Source organism: Natator depressus, chromosome 11 (genome assembly GCF_965152275.1).
Source record: "Natator depressus isolate rNatDep1 chromosome 11, rNatDep2.hap1, whole genome shotgun sequence".
NCBI classification, from domain to species: domain Eukaryota; kingdom Metazoa; phylum Chordata; order Testudines; family Cheloniidae; genus Natator; species Natator depressus.
Window position 1 is genome coordinate 76,764,832 of NC_134244.1, and position 19,795 is coordinate 76,784,626.

At 50.6% G+C, this 19,795-nt stretch overlaps 1 protein-coding gene across 2 annotated transcripts in view; it reads left to right on the plus strand.

Moving 5' to 3' along the window:
• Window positions 1–482: 482 nt before the first annotated feature.
• FTCD (formimidoyltransferase cyclodeaminase) overlaps window positions 483–19,795 on the plus strand; it is a 40,209-nt gene continuing 20,896 nt past the window's right edge. Inside the window, exons 1-4 of one of the 2 annotated variants that reach the window (XM_074968216.1) lie at window positions 483–1,206; window positions 8,435–8,618; window positions 9,354–9,482; window positions 11,052–11,140. In XM_074968216.1, coding sequence (XP_074824317.1) covers window positions 1,153–1,206; window positions 8,435–8,618; window positions 9,354–9,482; window positions 11,052–11,140 — 456 coding nt within the window. In that variant the 5' untranslated portion in view covers window positions 483–1,152. The remainder of the gene's footprint in view (window positions 1,207–8,434; window positions 8,619–9,353; window positions 9,483–11,051; window positions 11,141–19,795) is intronic. The other variant, XM_074968215.1, reaches the window with a different exon arrangement.

A 19,795-nucleotide genomic window follows, 5' to 3' on the forward strand; every position in this document is an offset into this window, starting at 1 on the left:
GGGGAGGGTCTTGGGGGGAAGAAGTGGGCCAGGGGGCGGGGCCTCGGGGATTCAGTTGCCAGCAATTACAAAGGTGGCAACCCTTTTACCCTTTTTAAATATTGGCACAACATTGGCTTTCTTCCAGTCTTCTAGAACTTCCTTAGTGTTCCAAAACTTACTGAAAATCAACATTTAAGGGTCCAGCGAGCTCCTCAGTCAGCTCTTTTCAAACTCTTGGATGCAAATTATCTGGACCTGCTGTGTTAAAAATGTCTAACTTTAGTAGTTGTTGTGTGACATTTCCCTGAAATGATAGTGGAAAGGAAAGAATGTTGTCATCATAGGATGAGATTACATCATCTGTTTTTCCCCCCAAATACAGAACAGAAATATTTACTAAACACTTCTGGCCTCTTTAATCATTAATAATGCAAAAACAATTTCTGCCTTTGCCATGTAATAAGGACCAATACTGTTGTTAGGATTCTTTGTGTTCCTATGTATAACTAAATCCTTGCGTGTCTATGTCTAGGATTTGCTTACCTCTGTGTAGGATTATGAGCACAGAATAAATTGTGGGCAACTGAAGAAAGTGTCTTCTATGGTTGATTTATCAGCAAAAAAAAAAAAAGTAGAGGGGCAGAAGATAGCCTTTCAATTGGGGTATAATTTGTGTCTTATTCTGTTGTAACAAAAACATATGTTTATATTTTATTTGTATTTTAGAACTGCTGTTACATGGATAAATAAATATTGGCTGCTCTTAATGAAACTGAATCAGACAAGAGCCTGACAGCAGAGACTAAAGCCCAGGTTATAACAGAGCAAGACTTGACCATTAAGGTTCCAGGTACAAACGATCTGCGAGTGCAGGGGTGTCACTCCTGAGTGACACCAGCATAACGGACAGTAGACTCAGGCCAGTAACTAGAGGCCAGATGGGCCTCCCTGCCAAAAGTTTCCTCTTATTTGTTTAATTAAGAAACTCTCCTTCTATTGGCTGCAGTTTTGGGTAGTTAATGAGAAACCCTGGAGATTGGGAAAGGTCACTGGCTAGGCCGTAAAAGGCTCCAGCTCTTCTAGTTCCATTTCTGAAGCCACACAGGTCAGAGCAAACCCCCAGTGCGGTCCAGGCCAAGGCACTCCCCTGGGAGGAACGAAACCAGCACAATGTCCAAACTGGTGGAGTGTGTCCCCAACTTTTCCGAGGGCAATAACAAAGAGGTAAGGGGCTGGGTTCTCTCTGTGCTGCGTGACTTGCTTTGTGGAGATAAACTGTGTGCAAGGCCTTGGCTTGTTTGCTTTTCATTTGCCCTGGGTGCTGCTTTGTGTTGATTGCCTCTGAGCCGAAGCGATGGCGTTTGGGCTGGAGTTAATGCTTGTAGCTTGTCCTTGGATGACAGCTCCTCCGACCCGTATCTGCGGCAGCTTACAGCATGGCCCCCAGGGTGCACGGCCCAATGACCTCCCCTCCCCCGGCGCTTCTCAAATGCTCCCACGGGAATCCAGGGTGAGACTCCCTGAGCTCCAGGGGCGTGGAGAGGCCCTGCGGTGCACATGTCACAGCCCTTTGTTCCACATCACCTCCGCTGCCCCAAAGGGGAGACTCGTGGCTGTGGCTTGGCTCCCACGTCGTCCGAGCTGGGGCTGAGCGAGGATGCCATCCCATACCCCCTCCCCCGGAGCGCTCCTGGCTGGAGCAAGCTAGTTTCCCCAGTGCCATGGCGAGATGCTGAGGAGACCATCCAGCTCCAGGGGCTGCTCCGGTTCTCCAGTGGGGGCCAGCTTGTGCGCTTGCCACGCCCTGCCCTTGCTCCGTTGCTGCTGGTGGAGGTTGCCTTTGCCCGGCCAGCGCTGGAAAGGCCCGAGGCCAAGCTCACTGCCCCGCTCTTCTCGAAGAACAGCAGCTGGAATCGCCGCTCGCTCCTGCTGCCCTCTGGTCCCAGCTGCACCTCCTCCCCGGAGCTCCCAGGGCTAATTACAGGTGGGACCGGCAGGACCCATTATAAGACCCTGATTCAGTTGCTTATAAGTTTGCCAAACTTTAACCATTTGGGCTGAAATTTTCCACGGCAGGTGTTGTCCTCAGCCTGCTCTTCAGTTTGACTTTACATTTCACCCCCAACAGTTCAGTCATTTCTGAGAAAATGGTCAGGGAAAAATACACCAGTTTGCCCACGTTAAAAAATTCGGACCCCTTTCTTATGAGGAGCTCCGGTGTTTGGAGAAGGCACTGGAAACGTGGCGTTCCCGGCCATTGTGTCTGGAAGGTGCCTCTGCCATCCCTCTAAAAATCCACCCTGATTTGGCCACAGAAAAATCGCAGTTTGCACACATGCAGCCTGCCCTGCGTTGTAATGCCTGTCTGCACTGAGCATGCTCCACCCAGGGCCGAGCAGCCGTTTGAGGAGGAGACTGGGACACGGCGCGGGGAAGGGCACTGAGGCGAGATGGGGAATCCGAGGAGACAGCCTGGGATGGGGAGCCAGCGGTGTGTGGAATGTGGGTGACGGTGGGAAGTGACGGGAGAGCCAGACAGCTTGCACAAAGAGCTGGAAGAGGGAGAGCGGAGGAGTGGAGACTGGAACTGGCTAGGAGAGGAGAATTGAACTGGGATGTGGGGAAGAGGCAGGACTGGGACAAGGACAGGTTTCAGGGGAGGGGGAAGAAGGATCTGTGACCTCTAGAGAATATGCAGCCCCCCCATCCCCTACCCCACAGAGCCTGGGATCTCTGAGTCTCACCCTTCCTCTGCTGCCAGCAAAAATCTGTGAAACCCGCTGGCAGAGTGGGTGTCTCTCCCCCGTCTAGTGCTCCCCTGGGCGCCGAAAGAGGCAGGAGTCTGGAGGAAAAAATAGCATGTGATCATGTCATTGAAGGCAGTGCAATCCTGCATGTGCACCAGGGGGCTCTGTTAAGGGTCCACGGGCAGCCTGGTTTCTGGCATTTCCGAACTTTTGAGTGTTTGAGTTTGCGGCGTTAGTATTTTTAGCATAGCTTTTGTGTGTAGCTGTGATGTGTGTATTTGGAGGTGTATAAAAGGGGCATCAGGCCATTGCGCTAGGTGCCCCCGCCATAAAGTTCAAAACCAGAAATAAAACTGTTAGCAGAAGACTAAACGCCTGTTCCCCACCTCCCCCAGAGCAGCCTTCACCAAACCCCTCTCTCTGCAGCAGTCTGTGCACACAGAGGCCTCTTGAAGGCCAGCTGCCCTAGGCTAGTCCAGCCCCTCCCAGGGAGAACTCGTCACCAACAGCCCCCGCTCTTTTAAACGGAGGGCCCCTCTGCTGAGCAGCGCTGTAGCTGCATGGCACAGAGAGAAAGGCGTCTCTCTAGCATCAGGGCCTGGGCCAGGCAGGGCTTTATAGCTCAGAACCATCACCTTACATTCAATCCAGGAGCCACGATCAGCTGCAGCAGACCACAGCCACTAGGAGACAGCAGTCATGTGTTCCCGCCAAGCCGCAGCACTGCCTAACAGGCACCGCTGCACTCTGCACCGGCCTACACTCTGGCCTTGAGTTAGGGATCTGACTGTCTGGATCAGCGGATTGGATTTTCGGAGAACAGCATCTTGTTGCCACAGCAACACAGGGTTCCAGCCCCAGAGCTTGGTACGCTCCCATCTTATGAAAAGGCCAGTTGAGAGTGTTGTTTTCACTCTTTCATTGCCACGTCCTCTGGGTGCCCGGCTTTGTGCTCCGATTACTTACATTGTCAGCTCTTTGGTGTGTGTTTGTACAGCGCCTAGCACTGGGGGGGGGGCTGGGCCAATTCTGGGGCTCCTAGGCGCTACTGTAATAGTAATGATAATAAATGGACTGCAGCTTTAACTCTGCCCCTCCGTGCATTGTACGTCTTCCATTACATGATCACATGCCGATTTGCAGCTCATACAATAGTAGACCATTTTTTCTACTTCCTTAGTCACATGTGTAACATCTTGTACACTGGCTTCTTTTCAGAGCAGTGTGGCCTAGCTCTGAACACAGGACTGGGACATAGGAGACCTGGGCTCTGTTCCTGGCTTTGCCACTGACCTGCTGAGTGGGCTTGGACAGGTCACATCATGGCTCTGTGCCTCAGTTTCCCCACCTGTAAAATCAGGGTGATGATACTGAACCTCCCCTCCCTTTGTAAAGTACTTTCAGATCTCCCAATGAAAAATGCTAGATGTGAGCTAGGGATTATTGTTGTTATTATCGACGTTAGTCTTGTACACTCACACATTTTGAGGTAGGATCCTCAATTGGGGTAAATTGTCATTGTTCCATTGACCGAGCAATAAGAATTTACAACGGCTGACGCTCTCCCTCACCACTGTTCCACTGTACCTTATCCAGGTGGGCACCAATGGGGAGAACTGCTGTGTACCCATGTCAAGGTTCCCTCCCCACTCTGAACTCTAGGGTACAGATGTGGGGACCCGCATGAAAGACCCCCTAAGCTTATTTCTACCAGCTTAGGTTAAAACTTCCCCAAGGCACAAACTTTTTGCCCTTGGAGGGTACGCTGCCACCACCAGGTGATTTAACAAAGAATCAGGGAAAGGACCACTTGGAATTCCTATTTCCCCCATATATCCCCCCAAGCCCTTACACCCCCTTTCCTGGGGAGGCTTGAGAATAATATCCTAACCAATTGGTTACAAAGTGATCACAGACCCAAACTCCTGGGTCTTAGGACAATAGAGAAATCAGTTAGGCTTTTAAAAGAAACAGAACTTTATTAGAAAGAAAAAAGGTAAAAGAAGCTCCCCTGTAAAATTAGAAGGGAAGCTAATCTCACAGGGCAATCAGATTTAAAACACAGAGGATTTCCCTCTGGGCAAAAACTTTAAAGTTACAAAAAGAAAACCAGGAATACACCGTCCTCTCAGCACAGAGAAAATCACAAGCCAAAACAAAAGTAAGCTAACACATTTCCTTGCTAGTACTTACTAATTCTAATGGAGTTGGATTGCTTGCTTTCTTGATCTCTCTCCGGCAAGCACACAGAACAGACAGACAAAAGCCTCCCCCCCCGGCCCTAGATTTGAAAGTATCTTGTCCCCTTATTGGTCCTTTTGGTCAGGTGCCAGCCAGGTTACCTGAGCTTCTTAACCCTTCACAGGTAAGAGGATGTTGTGCCTCTGGCCAGGAGGGATTTTCTAGCACTGTATACAGGAAGGTTGTTACCCTTCCCTTTATATTTATGACAGCCCCCAACTTCCACTGCCTACGGGGGCCAGGCTTTCCTGCTGACATCCGTGGGCAGTGCAAATGTTTAGCACCTCTCAGGTTGGGCCTTCGCTTCTTTCCCAGACTGGCAGTTCCAGCCATTCTCAGCACCCGTGTGCTCTGGCTTCCGAAGAGGAGTTTTGCCCTTTCAGACATGCAGTGTTGTTGTAGCCATGTCAGTCCCAGGATATTCAAGAGACAAGGTGTCAGCAGACCAGGTCAGAGGCGGTCAGGCCTAGTGGTCGGAGGCTGAATGCCAGAGACAAGGGTAGAGGCAGAGTCGGAGTCAGGAGTCAGAGCCGAGAGTCAGAACCGGTTTACCAGGTGTCAGGGAAGGCAGGGGCTGGGCTGGCTCTGATGCAGGAGCAAGGCTGGACCAGGATGGGCACAGGGCTGGGCGCAGGGCAGGATCTGGGCTGGAGCGGTGGAGGAGCAAAGCAGGAGCAGGGCTTGGAGAGATAAGCCCAGGGAGGCAGAGTGTCCATGGGCGTTGAGCAGCCAGCAAGCTACTGCTGCTGTTAGATTTAAAAAGTGGCCAGCTGGCTTCCTCCGCCAGTCCTTCCGGCAGCCTGGCGGGCTCGTTAGGGTGTCAGGGGTACTGAGCAGGCACAGCTGAGGGCCTCACTCCTGACAGAAGGCGGAGGAGGTAATGTCTTTTACTGGACCGACTTCTGTTGGGGAGAGAGCCAAGTTTTCGAGCTGACACAGGTTGCATATGACCTACAATCTGATTGTCTTGCGAAAGTCCATAAACAACTTCCCTGAGTAAAGCACGTGCTGTAAAATATTGTTACTCTGTTTCTTTAATGCAGGTGACCTTATATACCAGAATTTGTACTTGATTTGAAAGGTATCAGTATATTTCTAAGTGGACAACAACAAGGGTATTGAACAGTGAATTATCTCATACACTGACATAAAAATGTATGTGTCACGGACTCACAGGCCCAGTGCTCTCACCCCTGGGAGTAACCCCTTTCAGTGTGTTATCCTTTTGTGAAGGTTGCACTCCCTGGGGTTAGGCCCTCTGGCCTCGTTGCCTCCCAGGACCACACCTCTAAGCTTTCAGGACGCCTGTCTCTCACCAGGGAGTTCACTCGCTCTGGACCCTCGGGGCTTCCACCCCCAGAGGGAGCAATGCCACCATGATCTCTAGCCTGCCGTGACTCTCAGCCAGCCTAAAACAGAGGGGCTTATTGTATGTCTGGAACACAGCACAGACAGTTCTCAGGGCCTTGAGCACACAAAGTCTCAGCACAGTCTGGATGGGACTGTCCAGCGTCCAGGTGGCTCAGGCTGCTCTTTGTCCCTGGTCTAGAAGCCCCCTCCTTCCAGCCGACCACCATATATCAACTTCCCCAAAGCCCCTCCTCCATCCTTTGTCTTCAGTCCTGAGCAAACAGATCACCTGGGCCCTCTCTCTTCCATCCCTGCCAGGTCTGATCACCAGAGTCCTCTCTTCTCAGCCCTTTGTCCTTCCCCTGGCCAAAACCATCTGGCTCCCAAGATGGGGTGGGCCTCTGGGCCTCCAAGTCCCTGGCTACTAAGTTCCACAGCATCCAGGCCATTGTCCAGGGGCCAGCTTGCTAGGCAAGGTCACACCTGGCCCTTTGCAGTAACAAACCCCTCTCTGCCACCCCTTGTTACACATGCCGCACGCAGGGAAAACCGACACACGCAGTGTTCATGCACAACGCTAGGAAAATCTCCCCCCTTCATCACAGTATGCTTGTTTCCAGATGGAAAGAATTTACTGAAAGCTACATTAATGAAACCCCGTTAACAGTGTTACAGCCTTGCTGCAATTTAATTCTAAAGCCTTATATGACATATGCTAGCCCTTCCCCATTATTCTGTGTTGCTATACATCATCTGTAGTCAGTTTTCTAAGTACAGCATACTGTCTAGTATTCATATAAAAGACTTCTGCGGACTGTCTGGCATGCAGTGTAATACATAGGTTACAAGCAGCTCACATGCATCTCTATGGTTGTAGGAAAAAACAGTATATGGGAACTTTGTCTTATGTGAGCAATTCTATATGTTCATGTAATTAAATACATTAACATGACGCATACACAACAGGGGCCAGGTTAAGTTGCACATTAGGAAGGAATAATCAATCACACAAATAAAATGGGAAATGACTGCCTAGGAAGGAGTACTGCAAAAAAGGATCTGGGGGTTTTAGTGGATCACAAACTAAATATGAGTCAACAGTGTTACACCGTTGCAAAAAAAGCGAACATCATCCTAGGCTGTATTAGCAGGAGTGCTGTAAGCAAGTCACGAGAAGTCATTCTTCCACTCTACTCCGTGCTGATTAGGCCTCAACTGGAGTGTTATGTCCAGTTCTGGGTGTCACATTTCAGCAAAGATGTGGACAAATTGGAGAAAGTCCAGAGAAGAGCAACAAAAATGATGAAGGGTCTAGAAAACATGACCTGTGAGAGAAGATTGAAAAAATTGGGTTTGTTTAGTCTGGAGAAGAGAAGACTGAGAGGGGACATGAGAACAGGCTTCAAGTACATAAAAGGTTGTTACAAGGAGGAGGATGATAAATTGGTCTCCTTAACCACTGAGGACAGGACAAGAAGTAATGGGCTTAAATTGCAGCAAGGGAGATTTCCTAATGACCAGGGTAGTTAAACTCTGGAACAAATAGTGCAGGGAGGTTGTGGGATCTCCTCTATTGGAGTATTTAAGAGCAGGGTAAACACCTGTCAGGGATGGTCTAGCCCAGTGCTTCTCAAGCTATCGGATGTGGGGGACTGGCAGTTTTTTTTTCCAATGTGCGCGCAGACCAGCAGCCGATGCCTCGTGGACCGGCACCGGTCCCTGGACCACCACTTTGAGTAGCACTGGACTAGACAATACTTAGTCCTGCCTCAGCACAGGGGACTGGACTAGATGACCTCTCAAGGTCCCTTCCAGTCGTACATTGCTCTGATTACGCTGACCAGCTATTTTGCAGACCCCAGGGCAGGCCGTGATCTGGAGCTGGAGGGTGACATTACGAGCTGTGCTTTGAACGTGAATGATTCCGCTGCAAGCAGACGTTTGGCTCCTGGCTCACTTTTAGGGGTGCATTTGAAACATTAACAAACCCAGCCATGCCTTGGCTCCTTTCTTTAGCAGACTCCATGCTGGGCTGCCTTTTGAGAGGACGCATTAATGAGCCGGGCGTAGCTCTGAATGGCGGAACACCCTTCTTCGGCTGTGCTCTCTTGCAGGTGATCGATGCCATTGGTGAGGCTGTCTCTCAGACACCGGGGTGCGTCCTGCTGGATGTGGATGCCGGCCCATCCACCAACCGGACGGTCTACACCTTTGTGGGGAGTCCAGACGCCGTCGTCGAGGGGGCTCTGCGTGCAGCCAGAGTGGCTTTTCAGCTCATTGACATGGGCAGGCACAGAGGTGATCAGGGTGGTGGCGGAGCAGGAGGACGGGCTGCTCGGCGGGGCCCAGGGGAGTGAGCTGCCAAAGGTCTCAGCTGTCAGGTCCAGCATGGAGCTGGCTGAGGTGATTTGCCAAAGCCAACGCAGAGCAGCAACTACAGGCCCAAACCGGAGCAGCCATGAGTGTGGGCTGTGCTCGAGTCACGGGGTCTCCCTGCGAGCACTACTCAGATTGCTACTGGACGGCTCTCCCTCTCCCGTCTCATGACGTTAAGGGTTTTTCCTCCCTGTGATGTACAATGGAAGCCAAGCCTGGCGGGCAGCTGTTAGGGGAGCCGTGCGCTCCTTGCAGCTGGAGCTACATTGCACAAACACAAAGGGCAGTCACTTTTCAAACAGCCTCCCCATGTCCTGTGGGAGGCCAACAAATCTACCCAGCCAGGTGCAAGCTGCGATAGGAGCAGAGATTCCGCATCTCCCTCTGACGACCCTGAACTTGTGGTCGTTTTCTTTTGGGCTGGAATAAACAAGGCAGTCAGTTGAGCAAATACAGACAGCGTAATCGGTTAGTCCTGTCGCGTCAATGGTCCTGAGGCAGGAGGGGTGTTAGCTGAGTCCTGAGATCATAAGGAATGAATAAATAAAGTCCGGCCTTATCTAAACTGGCTCATCCTCCCCTCCCCTCCATCCCACCCACCCCCATACCCCTCCAGGCCTCTGTGCACATCTCTGGAATGGTGCTTTGCTTTCCTAGGAGAACATCCACGGATGGGTGCCTTGGATGTCTGTCCTTTCATCCCAGTGAGGAATGTCACCATGGAAGAATGCATTCGCTGTGCCAATCTGTTTGGGCAGCAATTGTCAGTGGAGCTGGGCGTGCCTGGTGAGTTGGTGATGGGGAGGGGAGAGAATTCTGTCTGTATCCACCTCTTTTCTGACCTCTTCAGTAATTCCACCATCTCGCCCTGTGCTCACATGGACACAGTACATGGTTCTGTTCTGCTTCTGCACTGGGACTGTCCTGCCGTGATAAAAACAAACAAACCCCTTTTACAAGAGTTAACTTAGGCTAAAATGTCGGTCATTCAATTATCCCAGCAAGAGAAGTGTATGAACTTTGAAATCTGCCACACATGAGCAAGGAGGGCTGAGATTTTCAAAACTATCACAAGTGATTTGGGGAGCCCAACTTGAGAGACAATGGAGAGAGTCTGATCGTAGACGGGGGCTGCTCAGCCCTTTTAGAATCATAGAATCATAGAATCATAGAATATCAGGGTTGGAAGGGACCCCAGAAGGTCATCTAGTCCAACCCCCTGCTCGAAGCAGGACCAATTCCCAGTTAAATCATCCCAGCCAGGGCTTTGTCAAGCCTGACCTTAAAAACCTCTAAGGAAGGAGATTCTACCACCTCCCTAGGTAACGCATTCCAGTGTTTCACCACCCTCTTAGTGAAAAAGTTTTTCCTAATATCCAATCTAAACCTCCCCCATTGCAACTTGAGACCATTACTCCTCGTTCTGTCATCTGCTACCATTGAGAACAGTCTAGAGCCATCCTCTTTGGAACCCCCTTTCAGGTAGTTGAAAGCAGCTATCAAATCCCCCCTCATTCTTCTCTTCTGCAGACTAAACAATCCCAGCTCCCTCAGCCTCTCCTCATAAGTCATGTGCTCTAGACCCCTAATCATTTTTGTTGCCCTTCGCTGGACTCTCTCCAATTTATCCACATCCTTCTTGTAGTGTGGGGCCCAAAACTGGACACAGTACTCCAGATGAGGCCTCACCAGTGTCGAATAGAGGGGAACGATCACATCCCTCGATCTGCTGGCTATGCCCCTACTTATACATCCCAAAATGCCATTGGCCTTCTTGGCAACAAGGGCACACTGTTGACTCATATCCAGCTTCTCGTCCACTGTCACCCCTAGGTCCTTTTCCGCAGAACTGCTGCCTAGCCATCCGCTCACTTGAAGAGTCTCAGGACTGGAGGCACCCAAAATCACTGGCTGCTTTTCAAATTTTAAGCCCTAATTAGTAGGCACTCTTGGAAGTACTAGTAAAAACGTATAAGCCCTGCTGAGAGCACTTCATACATTACCTCTGTTCTTGGTGGCAGGGAAAGTGCCGAATCACTAACTCATGACTTGGACAGCAAATGAAGGAGAAGCTGGTTTCGGTGTATATTTGTGATATCCAGGCCTAGTTATTGAATTAGGACCCGAGAACTTTTATCTCTTTTAAAAGCTTTCCGGTTTCCCTTAAGCTACGTGTGATTTCACCGGGGGCAGAATGTGGTGTCCATTGCCTTGGCGCTTTATGTTAGAGCTGGCCTGTATTTGAACACCTTGGGCGATATCCAGGGCTTTCCCCAGTGTCCGCACCCACACTAACATGCATGTGTTGGATGGTTTCAGGCCAGTGGTCCGTCACGTATGCATTTCCTCTTGCAGTGTACCTGTACGGAGAAGCAGCGCGGAAGGAGAGCAGGAAATCACTGCCAGCAATCCGAGCTGGGGAATACGAAGCCCTCCCTGAAAAGGTTAGAGTCCTCGTGGTGTCTGGGAACGGCGGGGAGGGAGTAGCATGCTGCATATGGACCCAAAGGGGCGCTGCTCACATTAGAGTGCGGGAGCCTCCGTGGATGCTCTGGGCGTTTTCACTGTTACACTTACAGTCTGCCAGCAGGGTGTCAGGTGGTCTTGTGCACTGGACCTGTCATTGGCTAAGGATGGGATTTTGATAGTATCACAGTGTTAGGGACCAGATAGATGGTTTCAATACACTTCTCATTCCAGACAAAACACTTTGTTAAGGCTGACAGGAATGGCCGTTCTTGGGCCTGGAGAGAGGTTGACTAGAGAGTTTGACATCACCACCTCAATGGTATTTTCCACTTTTCTCTGAAAATGCACAAGCCAAATACGGGTATTGTGACTGGAGGAGACTTTTACCTTAAAAACTTTCAAATTCCTTGGGGAAGGGAAAGGCCTGGGTCTTAGTTTGCATCCTGTACAGTGTCAGCACTCAGTTAGTGATGGTAATCACCTTGGTACTTTTCTCTTCTTGCTTTTGCTTTGGAAAGCTGTGGGAAATATGCATGTGCAGTTGTGTGTGAGAAAGGAGGCAGCTTCCCATTGCCTCGCCTGAGCAGAGGAGAGGTGGGGGCTGGCTGGGTGATGTCTACCAGGTCTCCGAGACTCCGGAATTTGCTGCCAGCCTTCGTCCACAATACAGTGTTGCCAACACTTGTGATTTTGCAATGACTCTCCTGGTATTTGGTGTGTCTGTTAAAGCTCCAGCTCCTGGAAGCATCTGATGAGGTGAGACTCTTGGCTTTCATTTCCTAACCAAAGGAAGTTTCTAGCTCTCTTGGTTACAGAGAAAAATGTAAACATGTGACCCAAGTGCAGCCGAGGTCTGAGAAGCCAGAGGGCAAATAGAAAGAACCTCACATTTCTTATTCAGTCTTTTTATTTTTAAATGTAACCCTTCTGCCCGTCAGAGTTGGCAGCAACAAGGGCCGGGTTCAGTATCTAGGGGTTCCATTCCAATAACACAATGCAAAACCGGCTTGAGCCCCCACCCAGTGACCTGGGACAAATATATACCACCCCCGCTGGGCGCCTCCAAGAGGCAATACTTCCCCTCTCGCAAGCACAGAGTCTGAGTGTGGCAAAAAGCCTTTTAATAACAGAGAGAAACAATGTGGCATTATGTTGAGGAAACACCACCAACAGGATCCATAACACAACCCATGAGCAAAAACCCACCCCAAGCAAATTGGATTGTGTCCTTTCCCTTTGGTTCTTGAGTCCAGCAACCCGAAATCACCCAAAATCCCAAAAGTCCAATGACCCAAAAGTCTCTGTCCCTGGTCAGGGCAGCCCCAGAGTTTGAAAGTTTAGCTGCAGAGCTTTACCTCCCAACCTGGGTGGAGATCGGGGAGGAGGGGGGAAAGGGGAAAGAGAGGTAAGGGGTACCTTACATGATCTGAAGCTGACTGCCCCGCAGCTCCATAGGGCTCTGCTCCGTGTCCCACAAGCAGCTCCCGCCAGCCTATGAACTGCTCCACCAGCCTGTCCACAAGCAGCTCCCGCCAGCCTATGAACTGCTCCACCAGCCTGTCCACAGGGCACTCCAGCCGTCCCACAAACTGCTCCACATTATGTCTTCAGGCCCCCCCACTACTTAACACAACACTCAGCAATTTCAGCTCTTAGGTGACTTCAGCTTGTAGTAGGGGAGCCTCAGTGCTGGTGCACCATTAGCCCAAAGTGAGCTCAGCAGCCTGTAACTAGACTCCTAAAGGAATCAAAATTAGCTCTGATATTTCACAGTGGAGAGAGAAGGAAGTACAATTAGCATATAAGGCCCTCACCAAGGGGCCCATACCACCAAGTATTAATACTTATCCCCAATCTCTCTCAATTCACAGAGTTTTGGAACCCATGACCCTTGCCTAGCGAGTGCTACTTAGTTGATGGTGAGTCCCTCCATCATAACAAAAGGCCAAGTACAGTTCCAAGCACAGTTCCCATAATCAGGGTAATAACAATTTATTCTTCCTGTCCCAATAACAGAGACACTGGGGATCCCACAGCAGCCAAAGTGACCATTTGGGCAGCTATGGCCTCATTCTAGGTGGGGTGGGTGTGCCTATGCAAATGAGATTGGCCCCTGAAGTTCTTTTCCACAACTTGCCACACCTCACCACCAGATGTCAGGGTGGAGCTCATCTGACTCTGCTTACATCAGTCTCTTGATTTTTAAGGCCATCTCACCATTCTGGGGGTCCCGACTCATGATTTTAAAAGTGTGGGGCTGGCAATACTGACAGGAGCGCCCATACGGTGACTTTCTAGGCGTGCTGCAAAATGGTGTTTGGAGGGCGGAGGTTGTCCTTCCTAGACCATGCAGGGATGGAAAGGAGTTTCTGGAGGTGGCTGGCGGAGCTGCTGCTGAGCTGATTCTGTTAATGCTGCTGAGATTGTATCGTAGTGTTAAGGTGTGTAGGGGCTTCTGGGGCCAGATTTTTACAAATATTTAGGTGCCTAAAGATGCAGAAGCACCTAATGGGATTTTCAAATGAGACTAAGTGTCATCGGTGCCTAAATACCTTTAACAAGCTGAGCCCTAGAGCCTTGCAAAGGCAGGTTATTGGTTATTTTAAAAATTGAAATAAATTTGAAAAGTCAGTGAACTTGATAAGCCTGAAGTGCTTGGTTTTTTCGAGCATAAAAGAGCTTCTTAAAAGTGCTGGACCAGCCCGGGAGCAAGTGGAAGATCAGCTATTTCTTGTGACATTTCTAGCACTTTAGACTGCTAAGAAAGATGAAATCCCATGCTGAAAGCTGGTGATTGGTTACCTTTTCCTGAGCTATTTTTTGCCCAATTGCAGTACCTGGAATTGGCACTAGGGGACAGTGTAACGATTCTCATTAGGGGCTGACTGTGCTTTGTTGGGACATCTGATACAGTTCATAGAATCATAGAACATGAGGGCTGGAAGGGACCTCAGGAGATCATCTAGTCCAACCCCCTGCTCAAAGCAGGACCAATCCCCAACAAATCATCCCAGCCAGGGCTTTGTCAAGCCTGACCTTAAAAACCTCAAAGAAAGGAGATTCCACCACCTCCCTAGGTAACGCATTCCAGTGCTTCACCACCCTCCTAGTGAAAAAGTTTTTCCTAATATCCAACCTAAACCTCCCCCACTGTAACTTGAGACCATTTCTCCTTGTTCTGTCACTTCCCACCACTGAGAACAGTCTAGAACAGTCTAGATCCATCTTCTTTGGAACCCCCTTTCAGGTAGTTGAAAGCAGCTATCAAATCCCCCCTCATTCTTCTCTTCTGCAGACTAAACAATCCCAGTTCCCTCAGCCTCTCCTCATAAGTCATGTGCTCCAGCCCCCTAATCATTTTTGTTGCCCTCCCCAGGACTCTTTCCAGTTTTTCCACATCCTTCTTGTAGCGTGGGGCCCAAAAGTGGACACAGTACTCCAGATGAGGCCTCACCAGTGCCAAATAGAGGGGTATGATCACATCCCTCAATCTGCTGGCAATGCTCCTACTTATACAGCCCAAAATGCCTTTGGCCTTCTTGGCAACAAGGGCACACTGTTGACTCATATCCAGCTTCTCATCCACTGTAACTCCTAGGTCCTTTTCTGCAGAACTGCTGCCGAGCCATTCGGTCCCTAGTCTGTAGCGGTGCATGGGATTCTTCCGTCCTAAGTGCAGGATTCTGCACTTGTCCTTGTTGAACTTCATCAGATTTCTTTTGGCCCAATCCTCTAATTTGTCTAGGGCCCTCTGTATCCTATCCCTACCCTCCAGCGTATCTACCTCTCCTCCCAGTTTAGTGTCATCCGCAAACTTGCTGAGGGTGCAATCCACGCCATTCTCCAGATCATCAGTCCTGAGACACTGAACTGAATGCCATCACTGGCAGAATCATTCTCCTTCAAATCCTTTGTGGTGTAAAGGAAATGGGGCGGAGAAGGCAGCTTAGGGCCTGCAATACCTAAACAGCCAGTGGTTTGCAGATGTTTAGAAGGAAGCGGGGCCATCGCTCCTCACACAGCAAGCAATTCTCTCCCACACGCACATGCATCAGCATGGGAACGGCCGCTCGGAACAGACAGTGATTCACCCAGACCAGCACCCTGTTCATCCCAAGGACTAATGGCACCATCAGAGGGAGGCTTAAAACCCTGTAATATACATGTTCTTGAAGCAGAGAAAACCCAGCTCCTACCCTGTGAGTGGCCATGGCTGTGATATGTACAGTATAACCTCAGTGGAACAGGCATGTAATCATGCCCTGTGGGTTTGCTGGATTCGGATTACAGCTGTGTGAATAAGGGATTTTTCAGTTTGCCAGCCATTCCGAACAATGGAGGGGGAAATAGTCTTGGGACGGTCCCAAACCAGTTCTCTCTCTCTCTCTCTCTCTCTCTCTCTCTCTCTCTCTCTCACTCACACACACACACACACACACACACACACACACACACTGAAACAAAATGTATCAGGGGAAATGTTGAAACACAAAGCAGTCTTGAGTTGAAGGTTTGAATTGTGGTGTTGGGATATTGCATACTTAGCACTGGCTGATCAGGCAGCATCAGCACTGCCCATGCCGGGAGCTTTGCTGGCTAACTCTTTACAGGTTTCAAGAAATGTTAATTGACAGGAAAGCCCCCTTACTTTCAGCATAAACACCCATGTTTTAAATGCCATTTTATTTTGGAGGCAATGAAGAGAATGCCCAGTAATCGGAGACCTCTTAGCCTATTTTTGCCTTTGCTCATTTCATCTGCTATTAACAAGTGGAGATGAATAAGCCACTTCTCTAAGTGGTGGTACAAGCTCTGAGCCTGATTCTTCCCTCTGACACCCCAGTTTCACCCAGGCTTGTCTTCATTCCAGTGGAGGTCCATGGAGTAACACTGGGGTGACGCATGCCACAATGACCAAGAGACGTTCTGTAGGCAGTGCCTTCATTACCGCTATGCAAATAACCAAGTTTTTAGTTCGTTGACCAAACTGAAAAACTGGAGGGGTAATTTTGTTTAATTTTGAGTTTTATTCAAAGGTCTTCCAGATGGTGCATCAACTCATCTAGATATTTGCCTAGTTTACTACAGGCTACATAAAAAGCACTAAGTACAAACTAAAATTTCAGACAGACAATGACTTGTTTGTACTGTGCTCTCTATACTGTACACTGAAATATAAATACAATATTTATATTCCAGTCAATTTATTTCATAATGATGTGGTAAAAATGAAAAAGTCAGCAATTTGTCATTAATAGCGTGCTGGGACACTTTTGTATTTTTATGTCTGATTCTGTAAGCAAATAGTTTTTAAGTGAGGTGAAACTTGGGGTAGGCAAAACAAATGAGACTCCTGAAAGGGGTACTGTAGTCTGGAAAGGCTGAGAGCCACTGGGCTAGATGGACCACTGGGCTCACACAGTATAGCCATTCTTATTATTATGTTCTTATGAATTTGTTTGTTTTTCTGTACAAACTTGCTAAATATTTTGGTCAACCCAAATTGGAATTTTTTTGTGACAAATATATGTCTGACAATTTGTAGTACAATTGGTTTTACAAATCTCACCCCTTCTGAGAGGAGTCTAGTAAAACCAGAAGGGTAAACCCCACGGAGGAGCCTAACCCTGTGCCCAGTGAACTTGTTGGCCAAACTCCTCTGTTAGGGAAAAAGGGTTCCCCTCCCGTCCAGGGCCGGGAGGGCAGCCTTCCCTGTACTTCTGTATTAGCCAAACAAACACAGAGTCGTGGCTCTTAGATAAAATGAGGCACTTTAACGCTAGCAAGTAGGACAGCTGAAGGGCTCACCAATTTCCCACATGGAGGAAAATGGCGAAGCCCTGAACAAAGAACAAGGTTGAGCTTTTATAGCTTGGCTCAACATAAATTGTGACATTTCTTCCAGTTCAAACCAGTTAAACCCAGTCTGTTTGGGTCCTGTGGTATGAACATGGAGGCTTATCTTTATAAGGGGTTCTTTCCCCGCACAGGAAGTAAAGGTTACACACAGTGCAAATTCTTTCTACCCATAAGCGTAGAGAAAAGACAGAAGCATAGCTTTACACGATTGTTTTTTTTTTCCCCCCTCTATCACCTCCAGGAGCCAGGCTTGGCCCTGACCCAGGCCAGTGTTTTCCAGGGTGTGAGTGAAGGATTGTCTCTGTGCTGTGATGCTATGGCTGAGGTGCCCATTCATTGCCCAGGGCCCGGGTCTGGGCCCAACACCCCCACATCTGCCCAGCATCTCACACAGCCAGAGGGCTGCCAGGATGCCTCAGCTCAGGCTCTACCTGCCCTTGAGGGCATCTCTCCTCTTTTTTGCAGTGCCCTCCTGCCTGGCACCAGCCAAGCCAGAGCCAAGATGATGGGAAGAATGAGCAGGAGCTGATGGCATCAGTGACTTGCTTCCAGAGAGCTGGGGAAGAAGGGAGAACCTGTGACAGGCCTCATCCCAACAACCCCCCGCTCCCCAGCTGTCATAGGCCTCATCCCAACCCCCTCCCATACGCCAAACCCCTCGGCCCCATTCCCAGCCTGGATCTCCTTCCCGCACCCACAACCCCTCATTTCTGGCCCCATCCCGGAGCCCGCACCCCCTCCTGCTGCCCACTCCCCTGTCCCAGCCTGGTGAAAATGAGCAAGTGAGTGAGGGTGGGGGAGAGCGAGTGACAGAGGAAGGGGGGATGGAGTGAGCGGGGGTGGAGCCTCAGAGAAGGGGCGGGGCATCAGGGAAAGGTGTTTGGTTTTATGCACCTGCCCTGGCCCTTCTCTGAGGCCTCGCACCGCTCACTCCCTTCCCCCCTCCCGCCATCGTTTGCTCCCCCACACCCTTACTCACTTTCACCGGGCTGGGGCAGGGGGAGTGGGTGTGGGAGGGGGTGCGGGCTCTGGGCTGGGGCCAAGGGGTTTGGAGTGTGGGAGGGGGCTCTGGGCTAAGCCTGGGGCAGGGGTTTGGGGTGCGGGAGGGTGTTCATGGTGCAGGCTCCAGCAGGGTGCTCAGGGTTGGGGCAGGACACTGGGGTGTGGGAGGGGGTGAGTGGGGCGGGCTTTGGGAGGGAGAATGGGTGCAGGAGGGGGCTCAGGGCTCAGGCAGGAGGTTGGGGTGCGGGAGGGGGTGAGGGGTGCAGGCTCCGATCGGGTGGCTCTTACCTTGGGTGGGTCCCAGTCGACAGCGCAGCTAGGCTAAGGCTGACTCCCTGCCTGTCCTGGCCTTGCGATGTTCCTGGAATCGGCTGGCACGTGCCTACAGCCCCTGACGGGTGGGGAGTGGGCTCCGCGCACTGCCCCCGCCTGCAGGCACCGCCCCCACAGATCCCATTGGGCGCAGTTCCCAGCCAATGGGAGCTGGGGAGTCGGCGCTCGGGGCGTGGGCAGTGCAAGGAGACCCCTGCCCCCCCACAGTGATGTGCTGGACGCTTCCAGGAGCGGCATGGGGCCAGGGCAGACAGGGAGCCTGCCTTAACCCAGCTGCGCCACCACACTTTTAGCACCCTAAAATCTCCCGGTTTGGCTGCAGTAGCCTCCGGGAGATAGAGCCCGATTCCGAGAGATTCCCAGCAAAATTGGGAGGGTTGCCAACCCTAGGCCTCACCCCAACGATCCCCCTACCCCCCAGCTGCCACAGGCCTCACCCCAACTATCCCCCACTTGTGACAGGCCTCATGCCAATGACACCCCACCCCCCAGCTGCCAGAGGCCTCAAGCCAATGGCCCCCCCGCCCCCCAGCTGTGACAGCCCTAATTGCAATGACCCTCCTGCCCCCCAGCTGCCTGCCACAGGCCTCATCCCTACCCCCTCCCCCGCAGCTGCCACAGGCCTCATCCCAAAATGCCCCTGCCCCCCAGCTTCTACAGGCTTCATCCGAGAAATGTCTCCTAGTTGCCTCAGGCCCTCCTTCAATCCTTCTCCCATCTCCAGGCAAGCCCCCTGGCTTCCTCCTCCATAGTCAGTCTCTGACTCCCTGAAATGCTCTGGTCCTCAGTGGGAGAGCTGATATGGGACTCCATCAATACAGTATTTGAGGACAGGGATATAATTACTGCCACTCATTGCAGCGTTATGGAAATAGGTCATGTCAAACACACCTCTTATGGTTTTCTGAGGAGCTCACCCGTTTGGTTGGTGCAGGTAACTGTGTGGCTGTACACGTTGAGTTTTGGAAGGCAGTTGACTTTGTACCACACAACGCTGTTTGAAATTAGCTCTCTACAGCGTGAATAGCGCCTGGTAATGGACGGAGGACTGGCTAATGGACAGATCGCACAGGGTAGTTGTCAATGGGGAATCACCATCAAATGGGGCGGTTCCCAGCAGGGTTCCATCAGGATCGGCACTAGGCCTGATGTTGCTCAACATGTCCATCACCGAGCTGGAAGTAGATCTAAAATCACTGCTGATCAAATTGGCAGATTACACAAGGATTGGTGGAGTGGTAACTAGTGAGGACAAGACAGTCATACCGCCTGATCTGGATCACTTGGTAAGCTGGGCCCCTTTAAACAAAATGTTTTTTAATAAAGCCTAATACAAAGTTATAGACATCTGTGAAGAAGGGATGCCGACAGGGCGGGTCGCTGTGACCTGGAGAGCCGTGGCGCTGAAAGAAGAGTGGAGAACAACTCAACGTGAG